Consider the following 16,916-nt stretch of genomic DNA (forward strand, 5'->3'; position numbering starts at 1 on the left):
ACCTACTCGTAAAGTACCTGAACAACAGTCCCATTAGAATCCCTGTAAGTATTTTCAGAAAAGAAAGTAAAGAATGGTACAAACTGCAAAGCCTATAATTTTCAACAATCTTTCACAGTAATATTCTCCCGATGACTCAAAATTCAGAATAACATGAGCTTAAATTTTGTTTGACTGTATCATTTGCTCAGTGTTGGCTGGTAGACTCTCTCAGGCTGTTTCCTTTTTCAGAGGTTTATGCACACAATATTTACCTCATGGTTGTTAAGGAATTAAATGGCATAACGTTTACAGAAACACCGTTAGCAACCAGGACTGGCACAGGTGTGCTCTTAATGAGAACAAATGGTAAAAAATGGGAAGCCTACTCTGAAGCAACTTTTTGTGCCATTAAACAGCCTGCGAATGAACGTAACACCAAGGTACAAGACCCTTAGCTTTATTTGGTTAAGTCTGTTTGAGTTTTCTGTCATTTAAAACAGAACGTATGCTTAATGATGTATATAAAGAAGGAAAGAGAACATTAGCTAAGTGGGAATCTGGGCTCAGAATGGCCTTCAGACAAAAAGGTGATGAAGAAGGGAGGGGAAAAGCAAAGCAGAATGACTCAGAGAAAGACTACACCATACAGTGCAGAACACGGAAGAAATGATGGTGCCTGGAACAACAGCACAGTCTGTTAAATATATTGCAAGTCATGTTAAAAGTGCATCCATTCTATAAGCATTTGAATTCTTTTTTCTTCATAATATTGCACAAATTTTACATCTGACTTTCACAGGCTTGTGCTGACCAAACATGGATCTTAGCCAAAGTGAAGGCATCTGGTACCACCAGTCCTGTAATTCATCAAAGATGAACACATGTTCAAGAAAGAGCTTTCAACCAGGCACAGTGGTGCGTGCCTACCCCAATACTCAGGAGGCTGAAGCAGGAGGATTGTTGCAAGTTCAAGACCAGCCTGGGCTACAAAGTGAGCTCAAGGCTAGCCTGAACTGCATAGCAAGACCCTGTCTCAAAAAGGCAAAAAAAGAGAGCTTTCAGCCCCGTGGGCTCTGAGGTAGAGAAAACACATCAAGGAAATGACGTTTTCATGATTTCTGTCTCTTAAGTATCTAAAGTTCATGTTTATAAGCATCTATTTAAAGCCCATACCTAATGTGTTTATTTGGCTGGTCCCTGATACAGTTCTTATGCCAGATAAAGGTAAACTTTAGATAATAAGGTTTATATACTGCTGGAGAGGGCTGTTAGGAGAGGACTGGACAGAAAAGGAAACATAAATCACAGATAAGACTCAAATAATACCTCTGGAACATGTAAAACCTTTACGGTAGAGAAAATGATTCCTAACTGCACATTCGATTCTCCAGGGGAACTTATCAAAGAAACCACCAACACCAGTACCTTCCTCCTCAGATTGATTTACTGTGAGGGTGGGCAGGCAGGGCTATTTTTCTGAGCTTCTGGGTGATGCTAACATGCTCCCAACCTCTGGGTGGGGACCCTGCTGGGCACTACTGCAAGGCAGAAGAAAGTTTTGACTAATCCACCACTTGCCCTCCTGCCCTCTGTGTTAGAAAGGAAATCCAGAAGTGTGGAGATTTATTGGCAACAGTTGTTCACAGTCTCTTCAAAGCACATTCAGACCTATAAATTTTATTCTCTTGTACCATTTTATTAGCAGCACTTTTGAAAGCTGGACGTGAGACCCCTACCTCCTCCTGCCCCAGCCAGTCACAAGCAATTGTGAGCAAGCCATAAGCCATAGAGGAAATCAGGGACACTTGGTTCCACCCCCCGCCACTGGCCTATTTCCCAGTGGGACTGTCTGGGTCTTTCATGGAAAACTTTGGAGAGCTCCAAAGGATATCAGAGAACCTCTGTTTTTAATATCCACTTCCTATTGAAGAACAAACTTGGGTATCTTCAAAGTCAGAATTACGCTTTACATCATAGAGATTTTATCTAGCATTATGCAGAAGAGGGAAAGGTCCTCAAACCCTGCTCTTTTCATGTGTGCCCCCAAAGAAGTTCCACCAGGATTACACCCATATGTCATTTAAGAATAGGATGAATTTGGTGGCAAAAGCCACACCACTTCCAACTACCCTGACATGCAACCAGTCCTATCCCCAGAATGAGGTGCTCTCAGGAGTTAACAGTAATAGAAAGTATTGTGTTATTCTTTTCTCATCAGATGTATCTCAAACTTGTCACAAAGCCAGTTGGAAAGACAAAGTTAAATAACATGGAACAGAGCTACTCCTAGAAAGTTACTTAGAAATTGACCTGTACTGCTGCTCAGAAAGAGAAATTGGACATGAGCCCCTATCTCCTCCCGACCCCAGCTCCCAGAAAAGGTACATCAGTTGATCTATCCAAGAGGTCCAGGAGATTGTTGCCACTTCCACATGGGCTTTGGGTTCACCCAAACCACTGAAGTGACTAACACTTCTGGGTTAGTATAGTTAACCATTTCATTCTCTCTGGTCAGAATGCATTTATAGTCAATTTGATGGTAGAAGTTCAGACAAGCTGATGCATACATGCAGTATCATTCCATGAGAATACATAGGAGCTGTGTCATGGTAGGATGATTAGAATGAAGAAAGCTAAGTCCAATAGAATTGAGAAAGCTAATTCTAAACTATGGATGATAATGTAAACCAAAACTTTTAAATTAAAGTTGGATACATTTGTTATCTGATTTTAAGAGATACTATAAGCCAATAAAAGAAGTCATGGCTCTAGCAATCAAAAGCAAAAGTAAGAGTAAATTCAGGAAATAAATCATATTTCTTTTCTTGGGATTTTTTTTGTACCAGGAATCGAACTCAGGACGTTATACTTGCCAGGCAGGCACTTGTGCTGCTGAGCTATATCCCCAGCCCTATTTTCTTGTTTTAAAGTCAGCTTTACAGTAGCAATTCTACCAGTTTTAAGTATACAAATAAATTAATTGTGATGAATACATACAGTAGTTACACAGAACATTTTTGAGTTTCCAGATACTATTTTCATGACATTTGCAGCCAGTTCCATCCCCCCCATCCCTGGACACAAGATACCATGGATCAGTTCTCTGTCACCATAATTTAGCCTTTTCTGGAATCTCATAAATGTAATCAGACAGTATAGAAACGGGCTTGTCTGGTTCCCTTCACCAAACATTATGCATCTGAAATTCATCCATGCTGTAGTGAGCATCAGGGGTTTGTCCCCATTTGTTGCTGAGAGGTGACCCATTGTGTGGTTTTATAAGACCTTTTTATTCACTCATCACCTGGTGGAAGTATCTGGGCCATTTCTAGTTTGGGGCTATCATGAGTAACAGGCAGTAGCTATCTTATGAATAGCCTTTGTGTGGAAATGTATTTCTAGTTCTTTGTGAGTGAATATATAAATGCAGAATAGCTGTGTCCTGCTCTTCATTTTTAATTTTTAACAGTCAAATCATTTACAAATTAACACATCCTTTTGAATTACTATCAACAATACATGAGTTCCAGTTGCTCCATAACTTCCCCAAAGTAGGTGTTAAGGTTTATGTCTAGATGTCCCCTGGAAGCCTCCTGCAGGCATGGTGGGCCAGCTTTGGGAGACGGTTGAATCTAGAGAGTGTGGTTGATTCATAGTGCCATGCTAGCATCAAGGGCGCTGGGATTAAGGGTGGGTGATTGCTGGATCAGTGCACTTATTGGACTGGCACCACCCTAATCCCAGCAGGCAAGATACAATGTAAGGGATGGAAAGAGGCTTGCCTTCCACTTCCTCTGGTTGCTTTTGGTGCTTTCTGCTGCCATGAACGGTTGCCTTCTGCTCTGTGCCACTCTGCCTTGGAGCCAGGCATTATCGAGTGAAGCCACTGTAAATTGTGAGCTAAATAAACTGTCCTCCTTTAACTTGTGGGTGTTGCGTACTTTGCTCAACAATGAGAAAAGTGAGACATCTGGTATATTCAGGCTGCGTGATGTTCTGAATGTGTAGACATTCAGAGAGATATGTCCGGTGTCTCTTGATGGATAGTGTTAGTGTTTCCACCAAAAACGAATAACAGTGTCTTTTCCCATGTTTATTGCTCTCACATTTCCTTTTCAAGTACAAGTCTGTTTAAATGTTTTCCCGTTTTTGAATTGACTTACTTTTTTTATTGTTAAGTAGTAGAAATTATTTTTCCATTCCAGATTTAAGTCACCTCAGGTGCATGATATTCATGTAGTTTCTCTTCTTTAACCCTGCATTTAATCCTGACCATTTTTATTGCTTTTGTATTGTTCTGTTTTTGCCTTTGTTGTTATTTTGTTATTGTACTTTTCTCTCTAAAATAAAAAACCCTGTGTTTTAAATAACAAATATTTTTACATTTATCACTTCATTATCCATAAATTTCATTTCTAGTGTTTTATCTTGTTTTTCATGACTTCTGTGTCCTATCCAGATGATCTTTGCCTAACACAAGGTGGAGAACACATTTTCCTACATTGTCTTCTAGAAGTATTACACTACCAGGACATCCATATTTAGGAGTTTGATCTACTGTGAGTTAACTTTTACATAACTGTGGACTATAAATCAGGTTCTTTTTGAAATCACATTTTGCATATTTATATTCAATTATTGGCACACTATTATTTGAAAAGTCTCTCAGTTACCCATTAAATGATCTTGGAGTATTTGCCCAAAAAATGCCATTAAACATATATGTATGAGTCTGTTTTTAGCACTATATTTCATTTCACTTATCTGTGTATCTATTATTATGCCAATACCATTCTGCCTTAATTTTTGTAGCTTGAGTGTCTTGGAAGCAGAAAGTAAAATGCCTCCACCTTTGACTTTAGTTTTTAAAAAGTTTATATATGTGTACATGTTGTTTATGCGTGTGTATATATATGGCTTCTTGATTCTCAACTTCCCCTCCACATACTTCCAAGAACCTCTCAGAGATTCTGATGGAAATGCACTGAAGCTGTGGGTCCATTTGGAAAGAATGTGAATCACAACAGTATTGCACTTTTTCACTTTTTAGATTGTCTACACTCTAGTAATGTTGAATAGTTTTCAGTGTTGAAAGGGAAATAGATCAGATGAAAATGAGAAGCGGCTCTCTGACTCTAAACTTCTACATGACAAAATATGAGTTCTTTATATTGGGAAATGAGGTGCTGAAATGACAAGTATCTAAAATTGTACACGTGGCTTTGCTTTAGGTAGTGGGTATAGATCAGAATAAGTAGTGTGTTCATAGAATGGCCTGGTTTCTTCTAGAAAAATGTGAGCAAACATAGGTAAACTGAGGACAGACTGTTAAACAAAAACAAATCTACATCTGATTTCAAAAATCATCACCCTGGGGCCGGGGATATAGCTCAGCTGCACAAGCCCACCTGGCAAGCACAAGGCCCTGAGTTTGATTCCTGGTACAAAAAAAATAGAAAATAAAAAATCTTCACCCTATTCATATTGCAAAAGATGATAACAGTACAATATTTTCTGGCAGGGAAATGTGCTTTAAATGATCTTTTATTGAAGAATCAGAAATGTGCTACATGATTCATTCAATATCTCAGTAGAAACCAACACTGAGGATAGAATTATCCATAAAGACCCTCTTATCTCTACAGAAGATCTTGTCTAATGACACCAATTCCTGAGACATACAGAGGAGACTGCAAAACTTGAAAATGTTCTTTCTGCAGAAACACTGCCCATTTGAACTGAAAGTGCTGAGAAACAGCTGGGCTCCCAAAATTCTACAGTCAGGAAGGAGAGCTTCTGGGCTGAAAACATTTCTCTTCAAGAAAAAGGCGGTGGACAGAGCTTTTGGCTCAGAGGAAATAGTAACAAGACACACTGTGAAAACGAATGTACTTTTCTCTGCTAGATTTTGAAATTGTTTGGGACTCATGGTACTTTATTCTTTCCATTTTCTTTTATTTAGAATAAGATTACCTGTAACTGTTATCTTATGTCCACCCCATCACTGCATCTTGGGAGCAGAGAACTTGTTTTCTATTCTCATAGATCTACACATAGAAGAGGAGTTTTTCCCGAGAATGAATCCTGTCCAAACCTTCACCAGCAATTGATTTAGACGATGGAACATATGAATTGTGAAATTTGGGACATAAGAACTAATACTGTTGTAGACAGAGAAATGAAGATATTTAATTTGACAGATAGGCTGAACATTATTTGGGGGAGATATGAATTTGGAAGGGTGAGAATGCAGATTGTGCGAAGCTTAATGGAGACCCCCAAAATGATATTTTATCTCCTACTCCCTGGAACCTGTGAATGGTATCTTGTTTATAAAAGAAGTTTTTTCAAGATATGACTAAGTTGAGGCTCTTGAGATGAGGACACAATCCTGGATTATCCAGTTTGTCTTTTAATTCAGTGGCAAGCATCTTTACACAGAAAGTACAAACACATAGAAAAAAGAAAGGTATGGAGCTGTGCAGCCACAAGCCAAGAACCTTTTGGGGTTATCAGAAGCTGAAAGAGGTAAGAAAGGAAATTTCTCTTAGAGAGTCTGAAAGAGGTGTGAATCTGCAAATACCTCTATTTCAGATACCTTTCCTCCAGAACTGTAAGAAATGCATTCCTACTATGTTAAGCCAGTTACTGTGGTAATTGTTTACAGTAGCCCTAAGAAGCCAATACAAATATGCAGGTCTTACAAATATCTTGTTGAACTTATTCCTAAGTATTTCATTTTTGTTACTGACATATAATATGGTCCTGATATTAATATAAACTTTCATTGCTATTTTTTCTAAATGCAATATATTTTTCTATGTTGATTTCAGAGCTTATGTCTTTGCTAAACTCACTTATACTCTCTTGTTCATTTGTGTATATTCTTTAGATATTTCACATAAGTGATTTCCTTCTTCCTTCCCAACGTGGATGTCTTCCATTTATTTTCCTTAACATGTGTAGTAGTTAGTACCACACTAAAAAGTTGACTTGAAATTGTGAGTAGACACTTATGCTTTGTTCTCAACTTTAAGAGTTACACAGTCTTGAAACACTGAATGTAAAATTAGCCAAGGACCTTTTCTACAAGAATTTTACCAGGCTGAAAAATTCTTTTTATTCTTAATTTGCTGAAGGCCTTTTATCCCAAATGAGTCTTAAACATTGCCATCTTCTACATGTATTGAAGTGATCATATGGTTTTTCTTCTTCAATCTGTTGATGCAATGAATTATAGTTTTGGTTTTCAACTGTTAAAACACATAAATTCCTAAAATTAAACTTATTTGTGGGTTATATATTTATTATCATTTTCATATATTGCTAGATTCAATTTTCTAATAGTTGGTTATGGAATTTTGCATGAAGTTCATGAAGGATAAGCCTCTCTTCTTATAAGGGTTTTGTTATATTTTGGTGCCATAAAATAAGTCCAGCATGAGTTAGAAAGTGTTCCTCCCTTATTTTCTAAAAGCGTTTCTATAGAATTGGATTTTATGTCTTCTTTTATTGATTATCATTTTCTCCAGAAAATATATCTGTATCTAGAATTTTGCTTTGGTTTTTAATTGGAACTGTTTTAACTATGAATATGATTTCTTTAATACATATGTAGTTATGTAATTTATCCCTTTTTTCTCAAGTGAACTTTGTAAACTTTATAATTTCATGAATTTTTCACTTTATTAAGTTGCCAGATATATTGTTGATAGTGATATTCTCTCCATATATCCTTTTTGCTACTAATTTGTTTTCTTCCTTTTTCTTCTGATTGGTTTCAACTCTATTATTTTCTTCCTTTTACTTTGAATAGAATTTGTCATTTTTCTAGATTCTTAAAGTGAAAGTTTGTACCACTAACTTGAATGCTTTATTCTTTCAAATAAAACTCTTAAGTTCTATAAATTTTACTTAATTACTACTTTAGATACAGCCTTTACTTTTCAATATTTTCCACCTTCATTTTTATTCCAAAATAATTCTTTTCCTATAATTTCTTGTTTAATGCATGTGGTGCTCTGGAGGTCTAAACATCTGGAGATTTTCAAGATATTACTGTTTTCTACCGGATACTACTGTTTTCTACTTTCCATGTTAGTCACCAAATATATTCTATATTATTTGAATACTTTTAAATTTATTGAAACTTACTTTTTAGACCAGAAAACAATCTGCACTGGTGAATGGTTCTTGTGCACTTGAAAAAATTTGCATTTTTCTTCTCTATTCATATCAATTGCATTACACTATGATACTACACTCTACCTACTTATTCTATCTACTTATTCTATCTTACTATCTTATTCTACTTACATTCTATCTACTTGTTCTATCAATTATTGGGACAGGGATGCATTTATTTATTTCTCCTTTCATTTCCTTCAGGGTTTGGTTTCTTGTACTTTCTCATTCTGGCCTGATACGCCAGCCAACTAACTTTGTATCAGATGATGGTAATTGCAAATTTTAATCTGTTGGGTGCTGGGTTTTGTTGTATTCCTTTAATGAGTATCAAAGTATATTGTTCCATACACATTACTTGGATAGGCTTGATTCTTTTAGGCTTTCTATGATGCTTTAAATAAGCAGTCCAGACCAGGGTTCATATTAGGGTTAATTTAGCCTTTCTATTAAAGTGGCACCTTTGTTTTTTTATACGTTATTTTTTATTAGTACATGTTTGCAGTCCATAATGGCTACATTCGCCGTTGGGGATGCGTGCATGCACATTCTGAGAACCTCCCCAGTGCTGTGTCGCGTGAGTCTTTCCATAACGACTGCTAGCAACACAAGCAGCTCCCCGCCATATGTGATTTCTGGGAGTTTTGGACCCAGTGCCCTCCAGTGTTCTTGGTTTTGCCGTTGCTGTTTTTGACCCTTGGTCAGTTCCTCTCATCTCTGTGCAGATCAGGGCTCGCCCAAAACTAGCAGGAGAAACATTTGCAGATCTCTAGGTCTCTCTGTGTAGCTGCCCACTCTCTACCTCTCTAGGGCACCAGCTTCACTACACCAGGCCCCTAAGCTCCGTCCTCTGTCTCCTCCACTCAAAACGCCTGCCACTCCCTGGCCGTGGGCCACTTCCCTGCACTTCAGCCTTGGAACTGCTCTACAGGAATAAGCACGGAGGTGACCTCAGGTGTCTCTTCTCTCAGGGATCTTCCCTGGATGCCAGCCTGTGCCTGAAAACTATCATTGTATATGTTTCCCATTGTTTTTAGTGTTTTAAAAGCAGAATACAAATCTAGTTTCTCTGATACCATCACAGTCAAAACTAGAAATTTGGTTTTTAATTAAATGGAAGTTTTTCCAGATGTCATACTTTAAAGATGTTTTTAGTTTGATAATATTTTATTAGTAATCATAGTGGAAAGATTTCTTTGAAGTTTTTAGTGAAAAATATTTATTTCCACAATGCTCCATCTTTTATTTTGCATTTTGGACTCATGTTTACTTTGAGAAATTTGGCCAGCATTTATGGATAGCCCATGCTATTCTTCTACTGAATATAGTTTCAGACAATATATGTCAATTCTGACCATCAGGTGTTTTGTCTCAGCAACAAGAGAAAAGTAGCCAAGACACTCATAAAATTCCAGCAGCTTCTTCTCTTGGCCAAATTCAGTGAATGCTGCATCTTACCAATTTCCATTTTATCCACATTATTATAGTCTTCCTCCTATGGATAAGATTTATAAAGATACACAACTGTCCCTACTTTTCGATATCCTCCAAACTAGAACAAATCTCTGCTTCCTTAGAGATGCTTTCTATTCACCCAAATTAAAGCTCAAATTCTACAAGCTGTTCTCTTAACACATTCAGCACTGTGTACTGCTCCCCATGCCTGAGCCCTCCTTGGCTGTAATGAACAATAGACCTCACTTGTTTAAATATAGTTGTGTTTCTGATGGTTTTTGGTATTGACCGAATGCATAAACCCAACATGGCTCTAAAGTAAGACTTTCAGGCAATGAATGAGAAGAACAAGTTTTACTTATTTATTGTCCTAATCAGAATTCTTATGCTGTAAGTGTCTATAGGCATAAAGATATCTATAACTTTAATTTTTTTAATGAATTATAATTAGACCTCTGAAAATTAAGATATCTGTAATAAAACTTTTGAAATGGTAACTCTATAATTCTGGATATTCCTGTTTAAAATGATTAACCTTTAAGCATGTATAGCCAGTTGTAACTTATAATAATAAAATTAGAAAACATTTGATAAACTAGACAGATCAAGAAAGGTCAAAATAATTGAATTAATGATTTTGGCAACACTGGTTAGATTTAATATTGTAATATTGTGTCTGAAAATATACCATTTAAAATTAGATATCTTCAAAGAAGCTGTGCAGAACATAATTACTGGAATGGTAACAAGAAAATAATAATAAATATAGTAACAAAAGTAATAAGTACTATTATTTAAACATCTGTTCTTTAGAAGTGTTTCATATTTATGAAATCCTTAGATTTCAGTGTCAGTTTGGTAAATCACTATTATTATTCTTATTTTAAAATACTAAAAGAAAACCAAGGTTTGCAATTTTAGAGTGAGAGTCTCAAGATCAAATAGCTAATAAATGTCAAACTTTTTCACTGAGATCAAACTCAAGTACACTTTCTCCGACCTTATGCTGAATATCATTGCCTTGCTTCTTTCCATAATTATAGGAGATGACAGAATGAGAGGTTTATATTTAATACACAAAGCAATCTTTGACAGTTTTACACAAGTGCGGAAGCCTGCTGTCATCTAAAAACTGGCTATTGATGAAGTACAGCATTCAGAAATAATAAATATCAAAAGAAAAGGGAAAGTAAGAAATATGAGGTTATAGATTGAAGAGAAATGTAGGTTAGAAAATAATGACTGAGATGATAAAACACCCAGTTCACCACATGGACGGAGCAGGAGAAGAAGCTATCATTCTCACAAAGAGATATTCAGTGTCTATTAGAGAGACAGGAGGAAGAAAAATTCATTAGAAAAGAAACATCTGATCAGTGAATATATATCTATCGAACCAGTGGAATAAAGGCTGAATTTTTAGATGAAGAAAAACTGAAATCAGGATGACTGACTGATATAAGAATTATTAAACTGTGCTTTCTAAGAGCACAAAACTCACTCATGATCTGAAAAGTGAAACCATCAAATGATCCTCTGTGCCATTCGTAGGGCTAAAACACTGCTTTAGACACATCATCAACCCTAACTGGTGGTGTTCCCCTAGCAGAATATGCATGATTAACTAAAAAAATTATACCTAAGCAAAAAAATTTATATTTGGTAAAATTCATTATATAGTCACAATTCCATGCCTTTAATGCATATTCATCTAATATGGGATAATTCTATTTTTCTCACATTAAAATTCATGATTATATTCACATTCATCTAATACAAGATCACTATTTTTCTCACATTAACATTCATGATTATAATTCTTACAAAGCTTACTTAGTATTTCTCTCACACCTTCTGTTGCTCATACACAATATTTGAACAAGTTATTTTCGGAAATAACTAAGACTCATTGACACTTAGAAGTACAGTTGTATTTTAGTCCATGACTTTATTGTGTTTCATTAAAAAAATTCCTTTTCATGTAGTTAATACATGGAAAAAAATTTATGAAACACAGAGAAAACATTTATCCTTCAAGCAGGATTTTCAATCAACGAAAAGATCAAACAAAGAGTTACTTTTTTTGTTTTTTTTCCAGTACCGGGAACCAAACTCACGAGCTTGTGCTTGCCAGGTAGGTGCTGTACCGCTGAGCTAAGTCCCCAGCCCCAAAGAATTAGGTTTACAAATCTTTCTTCAATAGTCTTTCTTCACTTCCCATCCTCACCTTTTAGGTTCAAAGACTGTCTTTTGAAGATTATAGGAAAATCACAAAGTGCATTTTTATCCTGATTGTGAACAGTCTCGTCAGAAGCAGAATTGGCCTTGTGACACACTACTAGTTTTTTGGTTTTTTTTTTTTTATTTTAAGGATAAAAGGAGGGAAACATTAACAGACATACAACATTTTACAACATATCACAAGCACAATACAGACAATACAGAGTTACAAACAAAGTGGTAGGGAATTAACAATGGTGGTTGTATTACATATTGATATCTTCAAAGTGGCTTCTCATGAAAACAGATATAGACATGCAATACTGGTCAACCAAAGACTCATTGACAGTTTCTTTCAGCATAGAAACAGCAGATAGAACAACCATGTTATCTATCCTGTATATACATACTAGTTTTGATGCCTTTGCAAACATCTATCATGTATCCTTGACTTCCTCAAAAAGCAATTTAATCCAAAGAAGATTAAGTAATACTCATTAAAATAAAGCAATATGAGTAGATCTTAAAGAACAAATATCACAGGCACCTCCAGCTCCACTGTAGTTTTGTAGAGATATACCAAAGTAAAATTGAACTTCAGAGCTAAGATTAAAACTATGAAAGTTCCAAAGATTATAAATTACAGTTTTGGACATCAAAAATCTTTGAATTCACAAGGGCATGGCATAGTTTTTAAAAATAGAAAGCAGAAATTCTTTAAACATTGCATTACTTAAAATCAGTAAAACCGGTAATTATTATCAGAATATGAAACATTTCCTCATGAGAATTCTGTGGATTTTAAATAGGCATTAGAACTTCTCACATGTTATTTTTTTAAAACCATCTGTAAATATATTTCATGAAAACAAAATGTAATCTTGACCATCACATTGTTAAGTGCTTTATTGTTAAAGAATTTACATATGATTTGTTCATGTGATAATTCTGCAATATAGGTAAAAGTTATCTAAAATGTTACACATTTTATAAGGAAATGAAACACTTTGTTATAGGGGAAGTTTATTGCTCATGAAAATAAAATTAAGTAAGGGAAGAAGTAGAAGCAGTGACAATTTTTAAATATATTTGATTATAGTTTAATAAAATCGCCTAATGACTTGACGTCTTAAGAAAAAGAAAGCCAAGTTTCTCTAAGCATGTTCATTATAGAAATAATTGCAAATAGTCTTTCAAATTAAGAAACCACACTGAAAGTGGAAACAAAGTTGGAAATCCAACACTTCTAATATGTAGGGACCCTACCTACAATTAAAAATCAAAGCACATTTTATGTATCTGGACCTATAAAGTATCCCACAGTATTTTCATCAGAGGGAGAAAATTTCTTCAAATGTCTAATTAGAATTCATGTTTCAGACATGCATAACTGTGAGAAATCTCTGAATAAAACATCAAATTGCAGTTCAGGAGTAGCATAACTGTAAAACTTTTTGATACTGATGAACTCATTTCACCCTGAAACTCTGATAGGTGAATCTGAAGTGTCAAATGTGGACTTCTACACTAGGTCGAAGTCAGGACTGAGATGTCATCATCTCACGGACTTAATTTGAGGCAAGCCACTTAATGAACACTGGGTTTGATTTTATCACCTGTGAAATGAGAAGTTACATCTCATACTCCGGGCATTTCTTATATAAGTTAAAATTCTGAATTTCATAAATGACTAAGATTCCCAAGTATAAATTTCTGTCTACGAAATGCCTATCTTATGCAAGTAATAAACTACTCTATTTGCACCCAAACCTTAATCAAATCACAGCAGATATAGCTGCATTTCAGAAATCTGGAGAGAGACTTAGCAATGGTAACTTCCCCTAAATCACGCTATAAATAAGTGTAGAAGCTGGGTTGCTGCCTTAGTTCTATCTCCTTCCCTTCAGGCCGACTCAGCCATGTACGCTGATTGTTATCCAGCTGATAATCAAACACGCATCATTCAAACCACATGACAAAACCTAAAATAGCTGCACAACTATCACATAATGACATTTTTAAACAATGTTCTATTTGAACCTGAACCTCTGGGTGATTTAATTAGGAAGTTTCTATTACTTACAGCTGTTGCAAGGATATGAGACCCTTAAATGTTTGCTTATCCAGTGTGTGAATTTCATTCTTGTAAAGGTACCTGAAAAACATAAACATAAATCCTCTTAAATGAAAAATTAGTGTAGGTATAGCATATGTAACATCAGAAGGTTTTCAAATATAGTCTGTGGATGTCAGGGGTCTGGGGAGAGTTTGTTTATAGATCCCCTAAAGATAAGGAAACTGATTTCATTTAAATATGTTCAGTTGTGCAGTATGAGAATTTTGAGGCTCTTATCAAATTCTCAGAGGGTTCTTTGATTCAAAATATTAAGAAACTTTAAGGGATTATGAGGAAATTCTGATTAATGAAATCATATTACTGAATAGCAACTTCTTTAAGAAAAAAGATTGACTACAAACAATTTTTTTAAATGCACTTGGTGAAACGGAATACATTCATCTGATAGGATTGTAAAATGGTGCATCCATTCTGGGAGTACAGGTTGGAGAGCCCTCAAAACCACAGAGAGCTATTATTGATTCAGTAATCCCACTTCTGGATATATTTCTTAAAGAATTGAAAGCAAGATCCCAAAGGGATATTTGCGCACTATGATCACTCCAATACTATTCACATAGTCAAGAAACAGTAGCATCAAAGTGTATGCAACGGCAAATAAATGAGGTGCATACATACAGTGGAATACTATCCAGCCTTCAAAAGAGAGGAAATTGTACCAGGCTATAATATTGGTAAGCCTTTAAGACATTATGCTAAGTGAAATAAGACAGTCATAAGAAGACAAAAACTGTATGATTCCATTCTAGAGGAGTTATAATTCAAATAGACAAAACAAAATAGTAGCTTCCAGCAACAGAGAAAAAAAAAATGGAGGTGTACTGTTTGATGAATATAGTGTTTCAATTTTCCAAGAAAAAAATCTTCTGGGGCTGGGGATTTAGGTCAGCGGCAAAAGCGCCTGCCTGGCAAGCGCAAGGTCGTGAGTTCGGTTCCAGGTACCAGAGAAAAACCAAAAAAAAAAAAAAAAATCTTCTGAGATTGATTACAACATACTGCTAGTACCCTGAACTGTACCTTTGAAAATGGTTACGATAATACACTTTATGCTAGGTTTTTTACCATGATTATTTTTTATTAATGGATATATAAAATGTTCAAAATTATGTAAAATATATATAAAATAAAGCAACACACTAAACAACGAGAGTTATGACAACTATCTAGTTTTGAATAATTTTATTCTTTGTGGTACTTTCTTTTTTTTTTTTTTTTTTTTTTTTTTTTTTTTTTTTTTCCCGGCACCGGGAACCGAACTCACGACCTTGCGCTTGCCAGGCAGGCGCTTTTGCCGCTGAGCTAAATCCCCAGCCCCCTGTGGTACTTTCTTGAACTTTCAAAATTTTCTAAAATAATTATGTGTTCCAATGTTGCTTATTTAACCAGTTAGTAAAAATTATAGTAGTTTAGAAAATATGTAAATTTTGAAAGTAAATTCATCCATATTTTTTACTTGAGATATTAACATTACTTTTAATTTTTTTGTTGTATACTTTGAATTATCTTTTTACTATAGTGATACATAGTGTATAAAATATTTTGTTGTTTGACTTTTTACCAGACCAACTGGAAGATGTTAACCTATGTCTTCCCTTCATGCTTCAGTAAATTTCTTCAGATAACTAAAGATTCTTTCCCTAAGCTCAGAAAATTACATACATGACCTTTATAACCCCAGTAGAAGTTTGCAACAGTGGCAGACCAGAAAGTAAACATCAAATTTTTAAATTTCTAAGTCTTAAAAAATGTATAACCTGAACTTGGCACTGACATTTTGGGAAACTGCTTAATGAACAGTGTATTAATGTTTTTACTGTAATATCTCAGGGTAGATAAAAGATCACTGGGCTATTGAATCAAAAGCTGTTATAGAAAAAACTCATAGAAAGAAAAAGCTGAATCCCACCCCATCACCCAGAAAACTAGTTCAAAAAAAGAAAGAGCACAGAAACTCAGAACAATTTGTGGATGAGGAGTACAGACCTGTGCCCATTTCAGAAGGGTTGCCCATGACAGTTATTACAGACAAGTTCTCAATATACAGCAAAACACTAGAAGTGCAGAAATGCCTGCAAAATGCACTGAAGCCTTAAGCTCTCTAATAGGATAGTAAGAGATAAATATTTCTTCAGGCATCTGGTAGAAATGAACGTGATACCATGCGCCATGGATTTGGAAGTAAACTTAGTTGTAAAAGGGAAATATCACGGTAGAGAGCTACTTGGCTTTTGCAGCCCTGCACCCGGAAAATAGCACAGCAGCCCCAGAAAAGGCCATTACTTTGAAATGACCACATTCAAGGACTACACAGAACTGTGTTCTACCTCCGAGAATGAGAACAGTCATATATAACACACTGACAAAAAAAAGCCCTCAAAATCTCCTGGAATCATGCAAGAAGAACAAAGGAATTAATTTGTAAAGCCAAGTTTGGGCTATTTGAGAATAGACAAAATTGATAATATAATAGACATAATGCATAGAAAATTTTAAATTACATGTATCTATAGAGACGAAAGAAAAAAAGTAAACAAAGCAACAGAGACAACCTTAGTGGAGAAAGGAAAGGCTTTTCTTCTTTTCAGAAGACTTCCAGCTAATCAGTGCAGAAAGTAATAAAATTAGAAAAGCATGATTTTGCAATACAGTATAAAGAAATATTCAGGCAATAGAATACAGTATACAGGACATTCAATGGATGTCAAAGCCACTGGCAAAGTTTGGTACATAAGAAAGCTGTTAACTTTAGTACATTAATCTTGAACCCCACAAACTTTGCAAAAATCATTTATTAGTTCCAGGACCTTTTTGACTCAGTCTTTAGGATGTTTTGGATAATTAATCATGTCATTTGGGGCTGGGGATTTAGCTCAGCGGCAAAAGCGCCTGCCTGGCAAGCGCAAGGTCGTGAGTTCGGTTCCCGGTACCGGAGAAAAAC

The 16,916-nt window shown here is 35.4% G+C and overlaps 1 protein-coding gene across 1 annotated transcript in view; it reads right to left on the reverse strand.

Moving 5' to 3' along the window:
- Nucleotides 1-16,916, reverse strand: part of Pxdnl (peroxidasin-like) — a 449,058-nt gene that overhangs the window by 192,179 nt on the left and 239,963 nt on the right. Inside the window, exon 4 of the mRNA XM_013520015.1 lies at nt 13,925-13,996. Within this exon, the coding sequence (XP_013375469.1) occupies nt 13,925-13,996 (72 nt within the window). The remainder of the gene's footprint in view (nt 1-13,924; nt 13,997-16,916) is intronic.

This window comes from Chinchilla lanigera, unplaced genomic scaffold (genome assembly GCF_000276665.1).
Source record: "Chinchilla lanigera isolate Chin_1 unplaced genomic scaffold, ChiLan1.0 scaffold00053, whole genome shotgun sequence".
NCBI lineage: Eukaryota > Metazoa > Chordata > Mammalia > Rodentia > Chinchillidae > Chinchilla > Chinchilla lanigera.